Source organism: Myotis nattereri (genome assembly GCF_964212035.1).
Source record: "Myotis nattereri genome assembly, chromosome: 1".
NCBI lineage: Eukaryota > Metazoa > Chordata > Mammalia > Chiroptera > Vespertilionidae > Myotis > Myotis nattereri.
In genome coordinates, this window is record NC_138075.1 from 144,712,364 (window position 1) to 144,735,649 (window position 23,286).

Here is a 23,286-nt window from a genome sequence, read left to right on the forward strand (position 1 = left end):
CAAGGATATTTTCCCATTGACTTTTAGTGAGAGTGGAAGGGAGGGGGAGAAACAGAGAGAGAGAAACATCAATGTGAGAGAGACACATCAATTGGTTGCCTCCTGCACATGCCCTTAACAGGGCTGGGGATTGAGCCTACAGCTGAGGTACGTGACCTTGACCGGAATCAAACCTGGGACCTTTCAGTCATGGGCTGACACTCTATCCACTGAGCCAAACTGGCTAGGGCATAAATTCATAATTTTAATACAATTAAATTCAAAAGAATTTCACTACAATGATAATCCAATAATTAAGTTAGCAGATGAGAATTACCATCTTTTCCCTCTAACAAGGAAACGAAAACATGAACATTTATGTATTAAATTGGTAATAAATAAGAGACCTAAAAAAATAAAAATCTTTAGAAAGATTAAAAAGTTAAAGAGAATACCAAGTATATATTTTTATCCCTCTCCGTATGTATTTCGAAGAAAACTTACAGTGTTCTTTTTATTCAATCATTCCTAAATTATCAGCAGCCATTTAGCTTGGTTGGTTAAAGCAGACTGAGGTCAAGATCATGCGTTTAATTGTCGATAAGAATTGGTTGGCCTCACATGTTCATAGCCACAAATTTTCATCTAAATCCAGCAGATAACTCTAAATATAGTTTGTCAAAATAAGACACTGCTCAATCTCTCTACTAACATCCCGATTTTCAACTACAATCTCCTATACTTCTCTGCTCCTCATTCCATAGGAGCTGCTCTTTATCTTATCGAGACCTTGAAACCTGTTTTGTAAGACTCCTCTGTATCTCAACCAGCCCTTTTTTGATATCCTTCTTTATTCTAGAACTATTTTATCATTTCCATAATTTTTTTTGACAAAATCCATAATGGCTTTTCATCCAATGCCTCCACCCAGGTAGAACTGCACTACTCTTTATTCTGAAAGTTAATAGTTGATGGGCTTATTAATTTTACAGTAATAATTTATGTGTAGGTTTTTCGCTCACTGTGCCTATCACAGGACCTATACGGTAGGCGTTCAATAAATATGTATCAAATATCTCAGTAAATGCATACAATGACATTACATAATAAAGAGGGCGCAGATAATAAGATTAAATCCTCACCACTAATGAAAAAACAGCTCAGAAAAGTATATTATACTAGCAATGACTCAAAAGTGTTAACTTCAGCCAGACCAAAGCAGTTAAGCATCGACCCATGAACCAAGAGATCCCAGGTTTGATTCTCAGTCAGGGCACATGCCCTGTTGTGGGCTTGATCCCCAGTAGGGAGTGTGCAGGAGGCAGCCGGTTGTTGTCTCTCTCTCTCTCACTGGTGTTCCTATCTCTCTATCTGTCTCCCTTCCTCTCTCTCTCAAAATCAATAAAAACATTTTTAGAAAGAAAAGTGTTATCTTCATTTACAAGAGAATGTATAATTCTTCAGTAAGCCAAGAAAACAAAAATTGCTCAAGTTTACCCAACGGCTATGCCTGCCCCCCTCCCCCCCCCCACTACTCATTCGCTGAAAATATACCTCTTTTTCTAGTCTCTTTTATATTGAAAGAAAAATGAACCACTGTATAATGGGTAAAAAGATAATCCATTAATATCTGGCTAAAACTGTGAATTAGACTAAGTTGTTAAGACAGATTCCTGTAATCAATTTTTCTAGCTAAAAAATATCAATACTGGTTAGTGTTTGGAATGTGATTTGGGTTACCATTAAATCTGTATATTATTTAGAAAAACAACAAACAACATCTTTATGAATTTGAATTATTCCATCCAAGAAAAAGAGATGTCTCTGCATTTCTTCAAGTCTCCTTCAGTGTCTTTCAGAAGTTTTTTATTATTTTTAAAATAATTTTACTGAGGTTAATTGATATACAAAAAATATACATAATGTATACAATTTGATGAATTTAGACATATGCATACACTCATGAAACCATCACCACAACCAATTTAACAGACACACCCATCACCTCCAAAAGTTTCCTGTGTCCCTTTGTGTGTGTGTGTTAAGAATAGTGAATATTATAAATATACATAGGAAAACACTAGGAAAAAATCAATGAGGGGAATTAATTTTGTCAGATTTAAGACATACCATATAGGATCTCTTTTACAGCCCAAATGCCCATTGACAGATGAATAAAGAAAATGTGATATATACATATAACTAAATATTATTTGGCCTTAAAAAATAAGAAAATCCTGCATTTGAGATGATATGTATGAACCTGGAGGACACTATGCTAAATGAAATAAGCAAGACACAAAAGGACAAATACTGCATAATTCCATTTATGTGAAGTATCTCAAACAGTCAAACTTAAAGAAGCAGAGAATAGAATGGTGGTTGCCAGGGGGTTGTAGAGAAGAAAATGTGAGTTATTCAATTGGTATAAAATTTCAATTTTGCAAGATGAATAAGTTTTAGAGTTCTACTCTATAACACAGTACCAATGTAGTGTGCACTTAAAATTTGTTAAGAGGGTAGGTTTCATATTAACTGTTCTTATCATGTGCAAAAATAAAAAGGACAAAAGGAAACTTTGGGAGGTGATGGATATGTCTGTTATCTCGACTGTGGTGATAGTTTCATAGGCGTATGCATATGTCCAAACGCCACAAATGTACATATTAAATGTTTTTCAGTGTTTCTTTTATATCAATTATAGTATCTCAATAAAGATGATAAAAAGCACAAGAAACTCCTACCACCCTCAAAACATCAGGGTTTTTTTTGTTTTCTTGCAATGTTTCCAAGAAGAAATGCTATTCAGATTGCAAGAAATAGAGGTGAACAAAGAATGAGAGGTCAGGATTGCTGAGTTAGATTTGGAAGTCATTCCTGTATAGGTGGTATTTAAAACCACACATGCTATTTCCTCAGATCTATAATCCATGATATTTCTAAGGACCACTCCACAAGCCAAAATACCCATATTGTCAGCAAACCAAGGGAGGAAACACACTTCTGGATTCTATGAGTTCAAGATGTTCTTTCACCTTATAAAACCTGATCACTCCCACAGTTTCCGTTTGGTCTAAAACTTCCTTACTTGGTATCAGCCTGAGATAAATGTTAAGGCAGAAGAAACAGATAAAATATAGTAAGCTACTGTGTGATTTAAGAAATGGAGAGAAAAAAAAATACTAATGATTAATGTTATCTTTAACCTAATTTCTCCTCTGTAACTTCAAGACAAAAGGGCTCAATCAGCATATAACTTTTAATGATTCACTGGTTTATAATTAAAAAATTTGGAGATGGGATATTTTTAGTGATTAACTAATGTCTTTGAGGCTCTTAATTTGCCACTTATCACTCACTAAATATTGTTTAAAATATCACAATATTTAACAGAACAATTTTTTTTTCTAAAGAAAAAGAGAAAAAAGAAAGCTTTGAGAATTGGAAAAGGAAATTAATTCATCTCACTACCGGGCACACATTTTTTAGCCTGAAAGGACACCCATCCATGCTAAATTTAAGAATTTATTTGCCTCAGATTCAGATGTTTTAAAATGGAAATTTCACTGATTAACTGTTTACCTAAAAATTATTTTGTAACAGGTCTAAAAAAAATCAGTCTACTTTCCTTAAGTTGTGAAACTGGGCATATTTTACAATTCAATTCTCACTCCAAAATAAAAGTTAAAAGCTATAAGTCTGGGATATGACTATTCATATGGTTTTATGATGCTTTGCTCATAAAAAAGTCAGTTTCAAATACCAACTTCTGCGCATGGGCCACGAAGTTTCAATCACACTGTACGTGCGCGTCCGCACGTGGTACTTTGTGGAAGAGCCACACTCAAGGGGCCAAAGAGCTGCATGTGGCTCGCCAGCTGCAGTTTGCTGACCACAGGTATGGATGGTACCACAAAATAAAATTCAAAGTGTTTCCTTGAAGTCAGTGCAAATTCTAAGCACAAATCTCTCACCTTAATGTGCTAAAGCGTTCTCACTTACTAAAGGAATTGATTTAATAGGAGGTAAAAAATGAGTAAATGAAAAAAACTGCTTTGGCATTTGACCACTGAGGCTATACAAAGTTGATTGTTTTAAACAGAAAGTTTTCATAGGTGAAATTAACTTCCAACACAGATGACTCCTTTCATTCTCAGATCATTCTGCTAAAACACATACAAGAAGTCTTTCAAAAGTATATAATTTCTCACCTCACTAGTAAAATTATAAAATGCAGATATCTCACCTTTTCTTCCAAATATGTTAAAATAAGGGAATGATAATTAAAGTTAAAAGCCCATTTTTCTTTCTTTTTCACAATGATCCCATCCACTTAAATCAGACAAAGCACTGAAGAAATATTATCTTCCTCTAGCAATAACTTCTTATATTTGATAATTGCAAATTGGCTGCTCATTGGCCAAATCCACCCATTACTTTGCTTTGTCTGGATCATGGTGTTTTATAACTTTTTAATTACTTGAAATGTTCAGAAATTCAGAGGTTTCACTTAAGAATCCAGATTCTGAGTTCTTTTGAAAAACTGAAAGAGGCTGTAACACCAGACACAGTCTTACAGGGCAATAAGGGCTAACGCTGAGTGTTAGTGGCCCCTTTTCAAGGTGTTATCTGCTTTCCAGTTTAATCCAGTATCACCTCATTATACTTCACTACCTTAAATTACCTGCCTGGACTCAAATGAGTTTATAATTTCTGTTATATATATTCCCCATCCTAAATCCAGTCTCCTCATCTTCCTCTCTCAAGTTTCCCCCACCCTTTTTTATAAATATAGTAAATCTAATACTTCACTAAAAATTTCAATTAATGCGTTTGGATAAAAAAAAAAAATGTCTGTAGTCCCGGCAGCACATATACTAAAATTGGAAGGATACAAGAAAATTAGTATGGCCCCTGCGCAAGGATGACATGCAAATTCGTGAAGCATCCCATATTTTTTTTTTTTTAAAAAAGTGTCTCTAATGGAAAATAACATGTCAGCCTTCTACATCAGTATATTTACAAGTTTTCTGACCATCCTTTTGGTACATGGACACTGCAACAGTTCCTTCTCTCCAACAAGTATTTTAGTACACATAGGGTTTCCTTTACTCTTGACAATTATTCTGGAAAATAGCATACAATGAAGTTTGAATTTAAACTATTACATTTCTACTTTATTTCCTGATGATAACTGGCAACATGAATAACTCAGAAAAATTTCTTTCATCAATAATACAGAGCCTAAACATGCTTATAATTGTTGAAAGGATTAATAGTGCTTAATAAATAAATCATTTCTCGTTTTTGAAAATTTAGGTACAATTAATAATATGAAATTTAGATTTAAGTGAAGAGAAAAGACTTTTCAGTACTTACCTGTATAAAAAATGTGAGAGAATTCTAAAGATGCCCTCCCAAGACTATTGTCACCTGGGTATTCAATCCATCACTAGACTACCTACTGCTGTGAAGGGACTTTGCAGATGGAAGTACGCTGCTAATAAGCTAATCTTAAAATAGGGAGATTACACAAATTTTCCAGGTGGGTCTAATGTTGTCACATGAGCCCTTAAAATAAAAGAGCAAAGTAGAAGAGTCAGAGAGAGAGTGATAGAAGAAAAGGCAGCAGAGCTCAGAGATTCAGTGTCAGAAGGACTGGACCTCCTGCTACTAACTTTAAAGATAAAGGCATGGGGCATGGCCAGTGTGGTTCAGAGGTTGAGTATCAAACTATGAACCAGGAGGTCAAGGTTCAATTTCAGGTCAGGGCACATGCCTGGATTGGGGGCTTGATGCCCACTAGGGGGTAGCCAACCAATGATTCTCTCTAATCATTAATGTTTCTATTGCTCTCTCTCCCTCTGCCTTCCCCTCTCTGGAATCAATAAAAACATTTTTTTTTAAAAAGATAAAGGCATGGGGTTAGGAGCCAGAGAATGCAGGTGGCTTCTATAAGCTAAGAACCACTCCTGGTGAAGAGCAAAAAATGGGGACCACAGTTCTATAACCTCATGGAAAGAGCTAAATTCTACCAACAACCAGAATAAGCCTGGAAATGGGTTCTCTCCAGAGGAATGCTCACACTTTGATTTTGGCATGTTTTAGACCTGTAGCAGAGAAACCAGCCAAACCCAATAGATTTCTGACCTACAGAACTATCTATATATATAAAAGGCTAAGTAACCGACCGTCCGTCCAACTGGCCAGTACTTATGACATGCACTGCACAATGGAATACCACGCTGTGGTAAAAAAGAAGGAATTCTTACCATTTGCAACAGCATGGATGGAACTGGAGAGCATTATGCTAAGCAAAATAAGCCAGTCAGCGAAAGGTAAATATCACATGATCTCACGCATTTATGGAATATAATGAACAACAAAAACTGATGAGCAAAACAGATCCAGAGAGAGAGAGAAGCATCGATCAGACCGTCAAACCTCAGAGGGAAGGTAGGGGAGGGCACGGGTAAGGGGGAGAGATCAACCAAAGGGCTTGTATGCATGCATATAAGCCTAACCAATGGACAAAGACACCAGGGGGGTGAGGGCATGAGTAGGGGGAGGGTAGGGGGCCAACAGAAGGATAAGGACACATATATAATACTTTAATCAATAAAGAAAAAAAAAACTAGGGGAAAAAAAAGACGTTGACTCGTGCATGTGCAATACACATAAAGCTCTCACTGGTGCCAATCGCACGCATGTGTTTCAGTCTGTCATTGTCGATCGTGAATTTGGTTTTGTTGACATTCTGAATCTGAAAGAAAGTGGCGGCAGCGTCGACAGAACATGTCTGAAGACCATTAACAAATCACAAGGACAAACTCTAGACAGAGTAGGAAAATTCCTACCTAAACCCATTTTTGGAGATGGTCAGTTATATGTTGCTTTCTCTTGAGTTTGAAGAGCATGTTATGTTAAAGTTAAAGTTGTAAATACTTCATCACAAGGGAAATTAGTCAAGCACTCTGAAAGTGTTTTTACTCTAAATGTGGTATAAATGGAGATATCAGAATAAGTTTAATCAATTTATCAGTCATTGTTTTTATCAGTTGTTTTTATATTGTCTTTGTTGTTATATCATGTTGTTATTGTTTATTTATTAGTCAACTAGTGGCCCGGTGCATGAAATTCATAGTGTTCCTCAGCCCGGCCTGCACCCTCTCCAATTTGGGACTCCTTGGGGGATGTCTGATTGCCGGTTTAGGCCCACAGGGATCAGGCCTAAACCGGCAATCGGACACCCCTCTCACAATCTGGGACCACTGGCTCCTAACTGCTTGCCTGCATGCCTGCCTGACTGCCCCTAACCACTTCTGCCTGCCAGATTGATCGCCCCCTAACCACTCCCCTGCCAGCCTGATAGATGCCTAACTGCTATCCTGCTGGCCCGATCGCCCCCAACTGCCCCTCCCTGTCGTGACCCGCCTGCTCTGCCAGGACCCGCCTCATCCGCGAGACACGGTGGAGACGCCGGGACCAGCCTCCTCTGTGTCACGTGGAGCCGCAGGATCCCCAGGCCTCACTGCGCGGAGCGGCCACCGGGCCTCACCTCCCCTGTGCGCACGGCCATCCTGTGGCGACCTCGTGTGCGAGGGCTACCTAGGCTTTTATTGGTATAGATTTGTATATTATTTTCATATGCATTTTACTAATTTTCTTTCAACTCTGACACTTCTATTTATACTAGTAGCGAAAGGGCAAATAGCAATATTAAAGTATTTCTTCTAATTAATTTCCTTTCAATATGCAGGAACGTGCAACGGGCCACTAGTTAAATAATAAATTTGTATTCTTTTAAGCTGAAATATTTGTGGCCAATATGTTATAGCAGCAATAGAAAACTAATACTTCATTGATGAATTAAAAAAAAAGTCTTTACACAAACACTAAATGAAACTGGTAACCATTAGTTTACAAAGTCATAACATCCTGCATGAATTGTTGGAAGTGGCTATAAAATCTACTTTAACACTTCCTCAAATAGGAATCTCATCAGTCTCAAACCTTCCTCATTCCCCAAATGTGCCTATTGTTCTGACTGGCCCTTTATGGGCGCCTGGGAATTGTGCTTTTTGAATGTTCTAACTCATAAGAAGGTTTTGCCCATTGGAGGCCTTGAACCACTCTAGCTTGTCTAGATATTTTGTGCAAACAATGATTTAGATTGAAGACTTGCTTGCTTTCTGGGGGGTCTAGAGCATCAGTAACTTCAGTTACAAGTGCCTTCGTGACTAACCCCCGACAAACACCCTGGACGCCCAGACTCAGGCAAGTTTCTCTAACAGACAACACTTTGCACATGCCACAATTAGCTGCTGGAGGAATTAAGTACATCTACTAGTATAACTCTCCTAGGAGAGGACTCCAGAAAGCTTTGGTCCTGCTTTCCTCCATACTTAGCCCCACTTTTCTTACCTTTATTGATTTTACTTTGGACACTTTTGCTATAACAAAATGAGTACAATGTAACCAATTAGTTCAATGACTTGTGAATCCCCTGCTTGCTTCCAGTGAATCACTGAAGCTGGGAGTGGGTTTGGTGACTCCTGACACACTACAGCAAGCATGTCAAACTCACAGTCCATGGCCCACATACGGTCCACAATGAATATTTTTGCGGCCCAGCCAATATAATGCTTTGTAACTAAATTTTGTAACTTAACTTTTATAATATCCTGTTATACATAATCTACACTAATAAAAGAGAAAAATGGTAATTGGCGTACGGCGATACCCTTTTCATTGGCTAATCAGGGCTATATGCAAATTAACTGCCAACTAAGATTGGCAGTTAACTGTCAACTAAGATTGGCAGTTAACTGCCAACAAGATGGCGGCTAATTTGCATATGTAGGCACAATGCAGGGAGGCGAAAGGGAAAGCAGGAAGAAGCCCCCTGCCACTGACAGTGATCTGAAACCCAGGGGGGAGCTAAGAGCTGGGGGGCAGGGCAAAGGCGGCCCTGGGGCTGCCTTTGCCCTGCCCCCCCAGCCATGATCGGAAAATCAGGCGCCTTTGCCGCCCTGGCCAGTGATAGCAGGAAGTAGGGGTGGAGCCAGCGATGGGAGCTGGGCACGGTCGAAGCTGGCAGTCCCGGGAGCTAGGGGTCCCTTGCCTGGGCCTAAAGCGAAGCCCACAATCGCGGCGCCCCCCGCTGCCACTGCAGGTCCCCGCTGCCCGGGCCGGACGCCTAGGCCAGAGGTGTCAGGCCTGGGCAGGGGCGGAGCCTGCAACCATGGGGAGCTGGGGGTCCCCTGCCCAGGCCTGACACCTCTGCCAGAGGCCTCAGGCCTGGGCAAGGGGCCGATCCTGATTGGTGATCGGAGGGTGATGAGGGTCAACTCCTCTGGCTGAGGCATCAGGCCTGGGTGGGGGGCGGAGCCGGGGATTGGGGGGATATGATGGTCCCCTTGCCCAGGCCTGAAGCCTGGGTCAGAGGCGTCAGGCTTGGGCGGGGGGTGGAACAAGCGATCAGAGGGAGATGGGGGTCCCCTGTCCAGGCATGATTCCTGGGCCAGAGGCCTCAGGCCTGGGTGGGGGCCAGAGCCAGTGATCGGGGGAAGATGGGGGTCCCCTGTCCAAGCCTGACACCTCTGGCGGAGGCGTCAGGCCTGGGCAAGGGGCCGATCAGGCGATCGGAGGGTGATGGGGGTCAACGCCTGAGGGCTCCCAGTATGTGAGAGGGGGCAGGCTGGGCTGAGGGACACTCTCCCCCCCCCCCCCCCACACCCAGTGCACGAATTTCGTGCACCGGGCCCCTAGTTATTAATAACGAACCACAATGTTCGCTAATGACTAATTACTATAATCGTGTTGCATTCATTTCCCTTACGTTCAGGTGCACCATTTCTCTCCATTAATACTAACAGTGAATATTTTAGCAGCCGATTACCATGTCATTAGTCTTGTACTGACTTCTTTGGTGTGCACAACAGAAAATATTTCACTTTCGGAGAACAAGAAAAATAGGTTTATTTGTCTTATGCTTATTAATTTGTATAGTTATTCAGTGTCTGGTAAGTTAATGTTCAAAAGTAATATTTTTTATTAAAATGTTCTATTATTTTATGTTAACGATTACTCATTTATTTCAGCCCTTTGTATTCAGAATGTCTCTATTGAAATAAACTTACGTTTCTATGAAAATTGAAGCTTTTGTTTTTTTTGTGGCTCACATAAACTTAAACCTTGTTTTTTTGGCCTGTGTTAGCCTTGGAGTTTGACATGCTTGCACTACAGTTTCCACCATCTCAGCCACAATGACTTACTAATACAAACAAGAAAACCAAAGATCAAACTTGTTAAGACACTAAAAACTTTCCCCAAATTTTTACTAAATAAACTGTGATAGGCAGAATTCTTAGATGGTCCCCAAGATATTTGCTCCCTGATATGCACCTTGCATAACCACCAACTCTAAATATGATGAATTTTACTCCCATAATCACATTATGTTATATGGCACAGCTGACTTTAAGAATGGGGGTTGTCTGGGTGAGTTTGGCCTTATCATATGAGTCCTTGAAATCTATATCTAAAGGTTAGAGACAGAGGAAATGAGAGATTCCTGGCATGAGGGAGATGTGATATGAACAAGATTCTCCATTGTTAGTTTTGGAGCTGCAGATGGCCTCTAAAAGCTGAGAGCAGTTTCCAATGGACAGTAATCAAGATAGTAAACAGGAATCTCAGTCCTACAATTGTAAGGAACTGAATTCTGCCAACAACCTGAATGAAATTAGAAGTGCATTCTTCCCCAGAACGATGAGAATGGAAGTCAACAAGTTGTTTCCTTTAATCATTCTGTTTTTAAAAAGAAAAATTATTTCCCATGGAACAGACTGACAGTTATCAGAGGGGAGGGGAGTGGGCACTGGATGAAAGAAGGTGAAGAGAGTAACCAAAGAACATATATGCATAACCCATATACACAGACAACAGTGAGTGATGGGAGGGCAGGAGGGGCGGGGATTGGGTGAAGGTGGGCAATGGGAGGGAGGGGGGGAGAAATGGAGATATATGTAATAGTACCAACAATAAAAATATTTTAAAAATTTTCAAGAAAATCATTAACAAATTACCAAAGTAACAATTGCAAAATATTTTCACCAAAAGTCATTTGTCTGGGAAATAAAATTATGGCACATGATTTAAAAGAAAGTTAATAGGGAAGTAGAATTCAAACTGTGTGACTAAACTAAAAACAATTAGTTCATTCAAATTAATTTACAACACATTAACTATACACAAATTCTTATAAGAAGTTATTCTTTAGGACACAGAAAAATGAAAAATTATAGTATACATGCCAAAGGGTATAGTTAATTAGGGAAGATATACCATACTTTTCTTAATTCTATAATTGCAGGCAAACTATTACAAGGTAGAAGGGGAAAGTTACCTTGCAACTAAAGAGATCCAATATAATAAAGAAATTTGGAGAAGGGAAACACAATTTTTGCTTTGATTCAGTGGTTTAGTATAGAGCAGTGGTTCTTAACCTTGGCTGCACATTAGAATCACCTGGGAATCTTTTTAAAATCCTGATTTCTGAGCCTCATCCTCCGGAACTTCTGTTTCTTTGTTATGGGGTGGGGCCACAACATTAGTAACAAAGAAACAGAATTTCTGGAGGATGAGGCCCGGAAATCAGGATTTTAAAAAGATGCCCAGGTGATTCTAATGTGCAGCCAAGGTTGAAACCACTGGTATAGAGGGTTACAGAGTGAGTTAAGTGAATTCCTTGAACAAGTGCTATACATTATGCTAAGGCATGAAAATACGCTGTTGGGCAAAAAGTTAGCACAGTTCTTGTAGTATATTTCAATTCTCTGGCACTCAATCTTCTCAAGTATATATTGGTAATAATAAAAACTACTTGTACAATTTAGACACTATTTGGAAATACAGAATTAGACTGAAGTCATGTCTGATGACTATATAATGAATTTTCTACACACACACACACACACACACACACACACAAAATCGAGAGCAGCCAAATGTTTTTGAGCAGGGAATGAACTGATTTTTAAAAATATTAATATATTAGAAGTAAGTAGGAATGATTGGAATATGGAAAGACTAAAGGCAGGAAGACCAGTTAGGAGAAAGTTGCCATGCAATAGTCGGGCTATTTGATAATGAAGAGCTAAACTAAAGATTGTAGAGGACAGCGGAGATGCAAGAAATAGCATCAAGACTGTATTAACAATACTTGACAATGAATAGCATATAGGATACCGGAGAGGGAGAATGCAAAAGGTAGCTGCAGGATTCCAAGCCTGGGAAAAGAGCATCTTTTGGTATTATTTTCTCTCTTTAGACAAAACAATAAAATAGAAAGAAAAATATATATCAATTATATAAATCTCTAAGTTACTTGACTACACAGCAATAATTTCAAATGCACTTTGGAACTAGGACCCTTGAAGAAAGAAAATGTGCCTCAACTTCCACCATCAGGTAACATCCTAAAAAGAATACTACTATCGCCGAAACTGGTTTGGCTCAGTGGATAGAGCGTCGGCCTGCGGACTGAGAGGTCCCGGGTTCGATTCCGGTCAAGGGCATGTGCCTGGGTTGCGGGCACATCCCCAGTGGGGGATGTGCAGGAGGCAGCTGATCGATGTTTCTCTCTCATCGATGTTTCTGACTCTCTATCTCTCTCCCTTTCTCTCTGTAAAAAATCAATAAAATATATTAAAAAAAAATATAAGAATACTACTATTTCCGATGACTATGCCATGTGGCTCATTATCCAGTTCTGGACTGCATTCTACAATGTGTCCAAATTCTTTGAATATCTAATTCTGTGAGTAGGCAATCTTTTAATAGGGTCAAGTAAAACTTACTCATCTGAGTTAAGTCAGACCATGTTTTCCAATAAGCTAGTGAACAGCTACAGGCTAGGCCTGCTTCCCATCAAAGTCTCCATGTACAACTTCTGCAATGCTGAACATTCTCTGGTAAATTTTCAGAACCATAACCCTAAAAACATATGACAAACTACATTTTATTAAAGAAACATACCTGCACTACTCACCCTTCTTCACTTGCAAATTTAAGGACAATGCAGAAACTTTCTTGTATGTGCCAAAATTCTGCTGACTATCTGTCTATGAACTACACTTGCTGGCATGTTTATAGATTAAGCAGAAGTACATGCTCTGCATAACAGAAACAGAAAGGGAAAATGCTTTCTAAATAGCACCTACACATAAAAAGCCAACCATTTCCTCATGCTTCCTTTAATAAGAGTGATGAAAATGTATCTGTTTTTTAATATTCTCTGGAAAATCTTTCAGAAAGGAGTTGAGATTTACATTTCTCCATTTTTCAGTATCTTGAATCTGGCTTAGGGTAGCAATTAAGCATATATTCACAGGCATCAAAGAGGAAATGATTTTCAAACAAATCTTCTAAACACTTTAGTTTTTTTCTAGAAACCTACTGGTTATAGGAGCTTAACTTAATTCCATGCCTCTATGTTTCCAACAAATAATTTTGATCAGTTAACTAAAACTGGAGAGAAATATTGACAAAATTGAACTCTGGAACAAGTAACATTAAAAAAAATTAAAAGGAGAACAGCATTCTCTAATTATTAATTATTCATATTCAGGCTTGAGTAGACTCTTAAAAAATGGTGAGGAGTTTTCTCTTTCAAACCAGGTTATCAAACTATCTACACAAATAAATTTTTTTACAAAAGACTGACTCAATAATACTTCCAGGTCATACAGTTTGGATAACATGAATTCTTGAAAGGGTTCTACAGCCATTAAAATTATAAAAAGAGAGAATGCTTAATTTTCTAGTAGGACCTGAAACCTCCAGATGTTAAAATGTAAATCCAGTAAGGTATACATCTTGAATGATGTTTAAGTTTAGACAATCAACTGTAAATAACTACCAGACAACTAGCAGCTTACAGTTTTGCAATAGAGGCAGATGAACAAGTAAAATTCATGGGTCTCAAATTGCAATCCCATCTAAATATATTTCCTGTTTACTCTGCATCAGCCTTTTTTACAGGTGCAGGGTGTTTACTTTTGGCAGTTGGGGAAAGAAGTGATTTATAAGCCATAAGAACATCTTTTCACTTTCCATAAACAGGTTATAGAATTAATTAAAATTTCAGCACATCAACTCTGCACATGAAACCTGCTCTGTTATTGGAGGCTAATGCAATCCAAATATGTGGAAAGTCAATCAGTTTTCCACAAAGCTAATTTAGGTGGATGGATCAGCTAACAACTTAAAACTGACCCTGACAGATACATTTCAACTCAAAGACAGTAAGTGCTGAATGTAGCATTCCAAAAAGAACAAGGAAAATATTGAATTTTAGTCTATGACCATAATGCTGAAAAAAATAGTATTTTATTTACAAAAATTTATATATATATATATATACATATATATATATATTACATGAATATATATACATAAAAGTTACTGCGTGTTCTTTTATTTTTTTAATATTTTAATTGATTTTTAGAGAGAGGGCAAGGGAGAGGGAGAAAGAGAAACACCTATGTGAGAACGAAACATCAATCGGCTCCCTCCATCATGCCCGTCACCAGGATGGAACCTGCAACCCAAGCATGTGCCCTGACTGGTTATCAAACCAGCAACCCCCGCTCCACCCTTCCCCAATCTCCAATGCACAGGGCAAAGCCCAACCATCTGAGCCACACTGGTCAGGGCTGTATGCTCTATTTTAAATAAATGAAAAAGACTGTTGTAAAATGTAAATGGCATGAAAGACAATATGAAATTTGCATTTAACCCTATTCATGTTTATCTACTTGCTCAAAGAATATGCTTTCACCTATAACATTTTATCCTCATGAAGACATATACAAAGGCACTGAAGAAGGTGGCTTCTTTATACCTTTACACTACTGAAACTATTGGTGTTCACTGTTATGAGATTTATCATCTCTAAAACAAGGATAATGAACACAGAAAAATAAAACATTTCATAAGCTAATGGATTTATTCTTATTGGCAAAACATGCTTATCCATCAACTTTATCCTTTTATAGTACAAGTGAAAGTAAAAAAACCAAAAGGACAGAGTTGAGGTAAAACAATGAAAACGGAAATATCTCTTCTGAGTAACCAGTTTCTCTTTTCCGACTCAGTTCTTTTAATAAGTAAAGGAAGAACATATATGCACAGAGAGGAAAACGTGGAGATCAGAAGAAACATACTACAGTTTGCCATCCTGATGATCAGAAAACTACTCTAGTAGTTTCGAAGTCCTTTGGAATGGCTGAGAAAACAAGACCATGAGTAACATCAATTCCGATACAGAGCAATTCGGATAGTAGCACAGCTATGTCTGTGGAGACCCTATTCCGCTCTAGTACTTCTGGATACTCTCCTCTACCTTCTCTCTTCATAGGGTAAAGTACTTCCTTTCTTCTGCCCCAAATACCATAAATGAATACTGAGTAATTATGAGAACATTATTTCTTATCCACCAGGCTCCGAAGATAGCCAAGAGACTGTGGAAAGGCCATCTAGACAGGGAGGAACTAAAGCCTCCTATCAACAACTGGCACAAAATGAATGAGCTATCTCTAGAAATAGATCATCTGACTCCAGTAAGCTTTCAGATGACTACAGTCCCAACTGATATATTGATGGCAACCTCATGAGATCCTGAACTAGAATAACCCAGTTAATCCATTTATGAATTCCAGACCCAGAGAAATTGTATGAAATAATAAATGTTTATAGCTGTTTTAAACCACTAAGTGTTGTGGTAATTTGTTAAGAAGCAATAACTAATTCAAATTATTTCTCCTTATAGAAACAAAGAAATACACAGAAGTATGCCACTGGATCAAGCATCTTAATTAACAACATAATATTGTGGCTTTCTTACAGTAAAAAAAATAACTTAAACTTTTTTTTAAAAGAAGATATAGCCCAGCTTGGGTGACTCAGTGGTTGAATCGATCAATGAACCAGGAGGTAATGGTTTGATTTCCAGTCAGGGCACATGTCCAGATTTTGGGCTTGATCCCCAGTAGAGGGTGTGTAGAAGGCAGCCAATAGATGATTCCTTCATCATTGATATTTCTATTTCTATCTCCCTCTCTCCTCATCTCTCTGAAATCAATAAAAGCATTTTTTTAAAAAAGGTATAATTTACATAGGTGAAATGTACATATCTTAGGTGGATAGCTCAGTGAGTTTTGACATGTTTTAAAAAAAACATATACCATGTAATACCCTGATCAAAAAGTAAAAAATTTCCATTACAACATTTCGGTCCCTCAATGCTATTTAAATAAGTTCTTCTATTACCCCTTCCCCCAACTACTATTTTTATATCTACCACCATGGATGAGTTTTGATTTTTCTAGAACATCACATATATAGAAGAATATAATCTATTGTGTCTGGCTCCTTTTGCACAGCATAATAATTTTAAGGTTCATCATGTTGTTGCAAATATCAGTACTGTTGATTTATATACCCGTATTTGCTTACCCCACTCTCCCACTAATGGACATTTGAGTTCTTCCTAGTTTGGGGCTACTATGAATAATGTTTCTGAGATTATTCTTGTGCAAATATTTTGGTAGTCATGTATTTTTCCTTTCTCTTGGTTAAGTACCAAGGCAAGGCAGAGACTAGACTGAGGCAAATGAGTTACTTAGGGCCCAGAATTTGAGCAGATCCTCTACCTAGGAGTAGGATTGCTGGATCATAAAATAGAGTTTCTATAACAATTTATCCTTTTAAATTACAGCACTATGATTTTACACTTAGATTTGTCATAGATTCTTCTGTCAGGAAATCTACCATTTAAAGGACAATAATACTTTAATATGTATCCTATCTAATAAAAGCCTAATATGCTAAGTGTCTGGTCAGCCGTTCTATCAATCAAATCGTAATATGCTAATGATATGCTAAGGCCACTCAACCGCTTGCTATGATGTGCACTGACCACCAGGGGGCAGAGAGTCGACCAGTCGCTATGATGTGCACTGACCACCAGGGGGAAGACACTCCAACTGGTAGGTTAGCTTGCTGCCGGGGTCCAGCTGATTGGGACTGAGCGAGACGGGCCAGACATGCCCTAGAGCCCTCCAGCAGTCCCTCCCCAGCTGGCCAACCTACTGCATCCCTTCCCGGAACCGATTGTGCACCAGTGGGGTCCCTCGGCCGGGCCTCCACCATCTTGCAATCTGGAACCCCTTGGGGGTCAGAGAGCCAGTTTCAGCCCAATCCCACAGGCCAGGCCGAGGGACCCAACTGGTGCATGAATTCATGCACCAGGCCTCTAGTACTGGTATAAGAAAACATAAAAATATGTACTTATAAAGGCAACTGGTAAATATTATATTATCAAATGTAATGCATATTAAATACAATATAAAGTTGACAACAATGTCCTTTAGAATGATCCCTATATCAAGTGAAACTCCTTGTTTTGCAGATAAGGTAAACGATTAAGAGAATTGTCCAAAGCTGACTAGCTAGTTCAGCTGTGGGCAAACTACGGCCCGCAGGCCGGATCCGGCCCATTTGAAAGAATAAAACTAAAAAAAAAAAAGACCATACCCTTTTATGTAATGATGTTTACTTTGCATTTATATTAGTTCACACAAACACTCCATCCATGCTTTTGTTCCGGCCCTCCGGTCCAGTTTAAGAACCCATTGTGGCCCTCGAGTCAAAAAGTTTGCCCACCCCTGAGCTAGTTAGAGGTTTCTTCATCATATATAATGTATTATAAATTTTTATTCTCATTTAATCCAGCCTGAATTAAAATAAAGTGTGTTTTTTTTTTCCATAAAGATGTGGTTACAATTGGTTTTCAATTTAACATTAAATATCTTTCACAGCATCTGTAGCCTATAAAGTATAAACTTAAACTGGTGATCAAAGAGTAATATATTCTTAAAAAGAAAATAAAAAATGTGTGACATGCAAGAATTATAATTATAAAACACATTTACTAAGTGAGCATGAGTTACTTCTAAGTATATAGAAAAATGACTTTTAATTCCTATGGTCAGATTAGACTTTTCTAAAGGAGCAAGTAAGGTAATAATATACTTGATAACTGCATGTTTCATGCCAAAGACTGCTTAAAACCAAATCATTTAAAGGAGCACTGAAAGTACTTTTATTCAATTTATTTCTTTTACTTCTATTAAATTACTACCATTTAGTAAGATACATATTTTTTCCCTTGAGAAAGATTTATTTTCAACTAGAACAGAGCAGCAGTTAAAAAGTATTCACTAAAAATAATAATTTTAAACTAGAATAATTATAATCCTATAAAGACTCTTGGAAAGCACTTTTCATTGGTTTGGTATAGCTTTCTATTTATGCATTAAAAAAATATTTTTGATAATTTTAAGATATTTTCAAAAAAATCTGTGAAGAAGCTCATTTAATAGAATATTTATAATAAAACTTAGACCATATGCTCTTCTTGCCAAGAATGCCTGAAATAGAAAATAAATATACTAAGTCTTGAAATAATTGAATTTAAACTGTTGCATTAAATTTCACCCAAGCCATAATATTATTTTTCTATACTCTTCAAAAGGGTCTGAAAATAATACAGTTCATTGTGTCCCTAGGAATACTAGTATCCTGTATAAGTTACCAAGTACCCCTTTCAGGAAAATACTCTTAATCTCAGCTACAGAACTGCTTAGTACTAAAAAGATTTCAAATTGTCACATATATTCTCCATAGGAATTTTTTGTCAAGTGCTTCAGAGAATGCCTACTTCACAAAAGTTGAACACTGGATAATGTCAATGATAAATTTCTATGAGGTCTATGAATTAAATTTCCCTAAATGAATATCTGCACCTGGGTTTTATCATAATAATAGAAGAAACTAAAACATTGCCGTTACTAGTTAAAATGGCTTTTTATTTGCTAACTTCTGCTTTTCATTTAATTTTCCTGATATTATATAGTACCTCACAGGTTTCCTTTCTCGGAGTAAATCTTCTAGGCTCTGTTCACAGTGTTCAGCCACTACCACCAGTCTCTCTGAATAAAACAAAACAAATCCATTTTATATGTTATATACATATTTTAATAACATTTTACTAACATTTTACAACACTTTATACATTTTAATAACAAAATAATACATCTCACTAAATATATTGACATATAGTACAAATGATATTTTAAAAGAGATTTTCAAACTCTATACTAACTACATAATTACCAAATATGTATAATAACAGGATCAATGTGTAATAAAACAATACATTAAATAATATTTTTTCATCTTGTGTTTTTCTCCCATGGAAAACACATCAGGAAAAATAGATAGAAAGGCTAACCTTTGGAAAAAAGTGAGCCTTCCTCTGACATAGACTAGGAGAAGGAAAAGGTTGGGTAAAGATATAAAAAAATTTTGAAGGGAAGGGAAAATTAGAAGCTAGGAACAGATTATTTTCATAGCCTGGGTCCAACAAAAGGTCTGTGAAATTGAGTGCAGGAACTTGAGAAAAGTAGAAATATTCTGAATCATGACTATAGAGAAAGAACAGAAAAGTGACGTGGGATTGTTTGTAATATCCTGGGGCCTTCTAAACTATGTAATAAAAATTTTGTTAGGCACAATCAATATTATGATGTAATTTTATTTTCTAACAGATCTATGAATGAGATAGCACAGTTCTGAGGGTTATACTTTTTCCTTCATCAGTAACCTTAGTAACTAACACCTTGTCTGACATAGTAGCAAATGTATGTATATTTGTAAACGAATTAATATAAGAAGAACAAGAGAAAAGTACAACGAGGCTTACAAGTGGATGGGGTTTTAATAAGGTTATTTCAGAAGAGATTAAGGGTTTAAAAGAAATTGCAATACTGTGAACATCCATACAAAGTGGATTCAAGGTTAGATAAGAAAGAAAGTTATCACAAAATATAGATGGCAAAGATAAAAAAGTGAAGGTGCACCCGAGCCATTTTGGCTCAGCAGATAGAGCGTTGACCTGTGGACCTAAGGATCCCAGGTTTGATTCTGGTCAAGGGCAAGGACCTTGGATGCAGGTTCCTCGCTGGCCTGGGCCCAGGTCAGGGCACTTGCAAGAGGCAACCAAAGATGCGTTTCTCTCACACTGATGTGATGTTTCTCTCTCTTTCCCTCTCTCTTCCACTCCCTCTAAAAATCAATGGAAAAGTATCCTCAGGTGAGGATTTAAAAAAAAAAAGTGAAGGTGCAATGAGACAAGGAATAGTGAAAATCACACAGAGGTGTGGTGAAAATAAAAAGTAGCAAAGGTAGAAAAATGAGATAGAAGACGGGAAAGGAGAATTTCAGAGTAGGAAATCCAGTAAAAGGAATTAACTCGGTAACAATTAGTTCAAGGTCTGGTCTTACATGGGGGAGTAGAAATGGGAAATGATATACATACAGGTAGTCAAGTGAAATGTGAGGGCAGGATATGGAATAGTCAGATCTTGGAAGTTGAAACTCTCTGAGATGGTGGCATCATACAGAATGGGCTGAAACACTAAAATTAAAAATGCTCTAAATAAAAGCTATCATTTTCAGGAAGAAACCAAGATGGCAGCATAGGCAAACACGGAAATTGCTGCCTCGCACAACCACTTCAAAAATACAACTAAAAGACAAAACAGACATCATCCAGAACCACAGGAAGGCTGGCTGAGTGGAAATTCTACAACTAGAAGGAAAGAAAAAAGCACACTGACACTCAGAGGAGGATCGGAAGTAAAGTGCAGAGGTACGGAGGTGCACGTGGAAAGGGCTGGCAACTGAGGACGTGGTTGTCTTCTTCAATCAGGAGGGAGACAGAAGCTCCCCACGGACCTGACTCCAGTTCTGGGGGAGTCTCTGGGGACCCAGACTCATACGGGGAGAAACTGAACTGTCTGGTAGCGAGCAGAACTCGAGGGCGGCTTTCTCTCAGAGGTGCTTGCAGCGATTACCGCGGGACACTGAGACCCGGTACCTCATAGGTCAGGGCTGAGGCTCAGCCATAGCTGTTTGCTCTGCCCTGTTGATTCCCTGAGACCCTGCCCCACCCTAGCTGTGCACAGAGGCTTTTGCATATGAATGACCTGGCCCTTTGCAATCTAAAATTACCTAACAAACTGCAGCTGGGTCAGAGAGACCTAGAGCATCCAAAAGAAGGCCCAAGGCCCCACAGCAGATTGCACTGCTTAACAGTTGGGCCCCTCCAAATCCCAAACAAAGAAGAGGAATCTGCAGATCTCTCTGTAGCTCCTGCTGGGTAGCCTCAGGCAGAGGCAAAATTAGCACCTCCTTAGAGATCCAAGTGCCAATGTACCCAGTGGTCAGAGTGGGACCATCCAGATTACAACTCCTCAGATCCATAAGGGACACACTCAGGGAGCAGACTCAGTGAGCACCAAAGCCCCACTGAAGCAAGTCTTGCCCCATAAGGGTGTCTCCAGCACAGAAGTTCTCCCACCATAGACACAGGTGAATCTCACAGCCAACTGGCCTGGAGAGCAATTCCTCCCGGTGACACCTAAAACAATCAAGGCTTAACTACAACAAGACTGTGCACACAGCCCACAAAGGGGTGCACCAAGAGTGTCCACCTCAGGTATTTGGGGAGGCTGAGCCACTGGGTCCTATAGACACCTAGCACACAAAGCCACTCCATCAACACAGGGAAGCATAAAAAATGCGGAGACAAAGAAACAGGTCACAAATGACAGAAATGGAGGAAAGCAAACTACTGGATATAGAGTTCAAAACCACGGTTGTAAGGTTTTTCAAGAATTTTCTAGAAACCGCCGATAAATTTAGTAAGACCCTCAATAAGTCTAGTGAGACCCTCGAGGTTATGAAAAAGGACCAACTAGAAATTAAGCATACACTGACTGAAATAAAGAATATTATACAGAGATCCAAAAGCAGACTAGAGGATCGCAAGAACCAAGTCAAAGATTTGAATTACGAAGAAGCAAAAAATACCCAACCGGAAAAGAAAAAAAGAAAAAAGAATCCAAAAATATGAAGATAGTGTAAGGAGCCTCTAGGACAACTTCAAACGTGCCAACATCTGAATTATGGGGGTGCCAGAAGAAGAGAGAGAGCAAAATATTGAAAACCTATTTGGAGAAATAATGACAGAAAACTTCCCCTACCTGGTGAAAGAAATAGACTTACAGGTCCAGAGGTAATGAAGTATATAGCAAAACACTGTTTCCAATACAATCCAGTTTTTCCAAGAAATCATTAGAGAGTTTTCATCCTGAAACTCTGGATTGCTGTTTGAAAATAACTTCTGTTTGTTATAAAAACAATATAGTTTCACAGAAAATATGACAAAAATATTGAGGAATCATGTACCAAATATAGGTCAGCAATGTAGCAGCAATATTTATAAAAAACAAATGTAACACTAAGATGAACTTTAAAGAGAACATATAAGAACTGTGAAATAATATTTCTTCTAACAAATATCTGATGAATGCCAAGTATCACTATGTTGTACATACAGCCTGAATTTTATGTTTGAAATCAATGATAAGAAATTGAAGAGAGCACAATATTAAGCAAGAAAAATAATAAAGGAGTTGAATAAGTAGAGGACTAAAAGAAAAATTAAAAATAATTTTTTTAACAAAAAGGTAATTTGTAAATGTGTTCAGGTAATCAGAAAAGTTATTAGAATACTAGAGGCCCAGTGCATGAATTTCGTGCACTGGCAGGGTCCCTAGCAGCTGCTGGCCCAGTACTCCCTCCCTTCTCCCAGCCACCTGCTGCTGCCGCTGGCCGGACCTCCTGTAGCCACCACCACTGGCTGGCCAGGGCCTCGCTCCCTTCCCCCAGCCGGCCCTGCCTCCTGGTCAAACTCCTGGATGAACTTCTGGTTGAGGGGAAAATTTGCATACTACACTTTTATTATATAGGACAGTTATTGCATCATTCTTTTGTTATTCACAATAAAAACTGAGACTAGCGCATTACCTTTTAAATGTAATATTTAAAAAAATATTTATATGGTGCAACTGACAAAAATAATTCTATGCTTAAGAAACAGTATTGTCACTAGGTCACTGTGATAGTCAGTTTTCTGAATCAAGATAGCTAGCATATAGCCTCCAGTTATTCAAATTTAGGTGTTACCATGAAGGTATTTTATATGTGATTAAAATCTCTAATAGGTTTACTTTAAGTAAGTAAGATTATCCTAGATAATCTGGGTGAGCCTGATTCAATCAGTAGTAAAGGCCCAAGAACAGAGAAGAAGCTACTCTAAGGAAGACTTACCCA

At 38.2% G+C, this 23,286-nt stretch overlaps 1 protein-coding gene across 1 annotated transcript in view; it reads right to left on the reverse strand.

The window, feature by feature from the left end:
* The window catches only part of TBCK (TBC1 domain containing kinase), a 171,199-nt gene that overhangs the window by 135,520 nt on the left and 12,393 nt on the right, over nucleotides 1–23,286 (reverse strand). Inside the window, exon 3 of the mRNA XM_081105075.1 lies at nucleotides 18,965–19,037. Within this exon, the coding sequence (XP_080961201.1) occupies nucleotides 18,965–19,037 (73 nt within the window). The remainder of the gene's footprint in view (nucleotides 1–18,964; nucleotides 19,038–23,286) is intronic.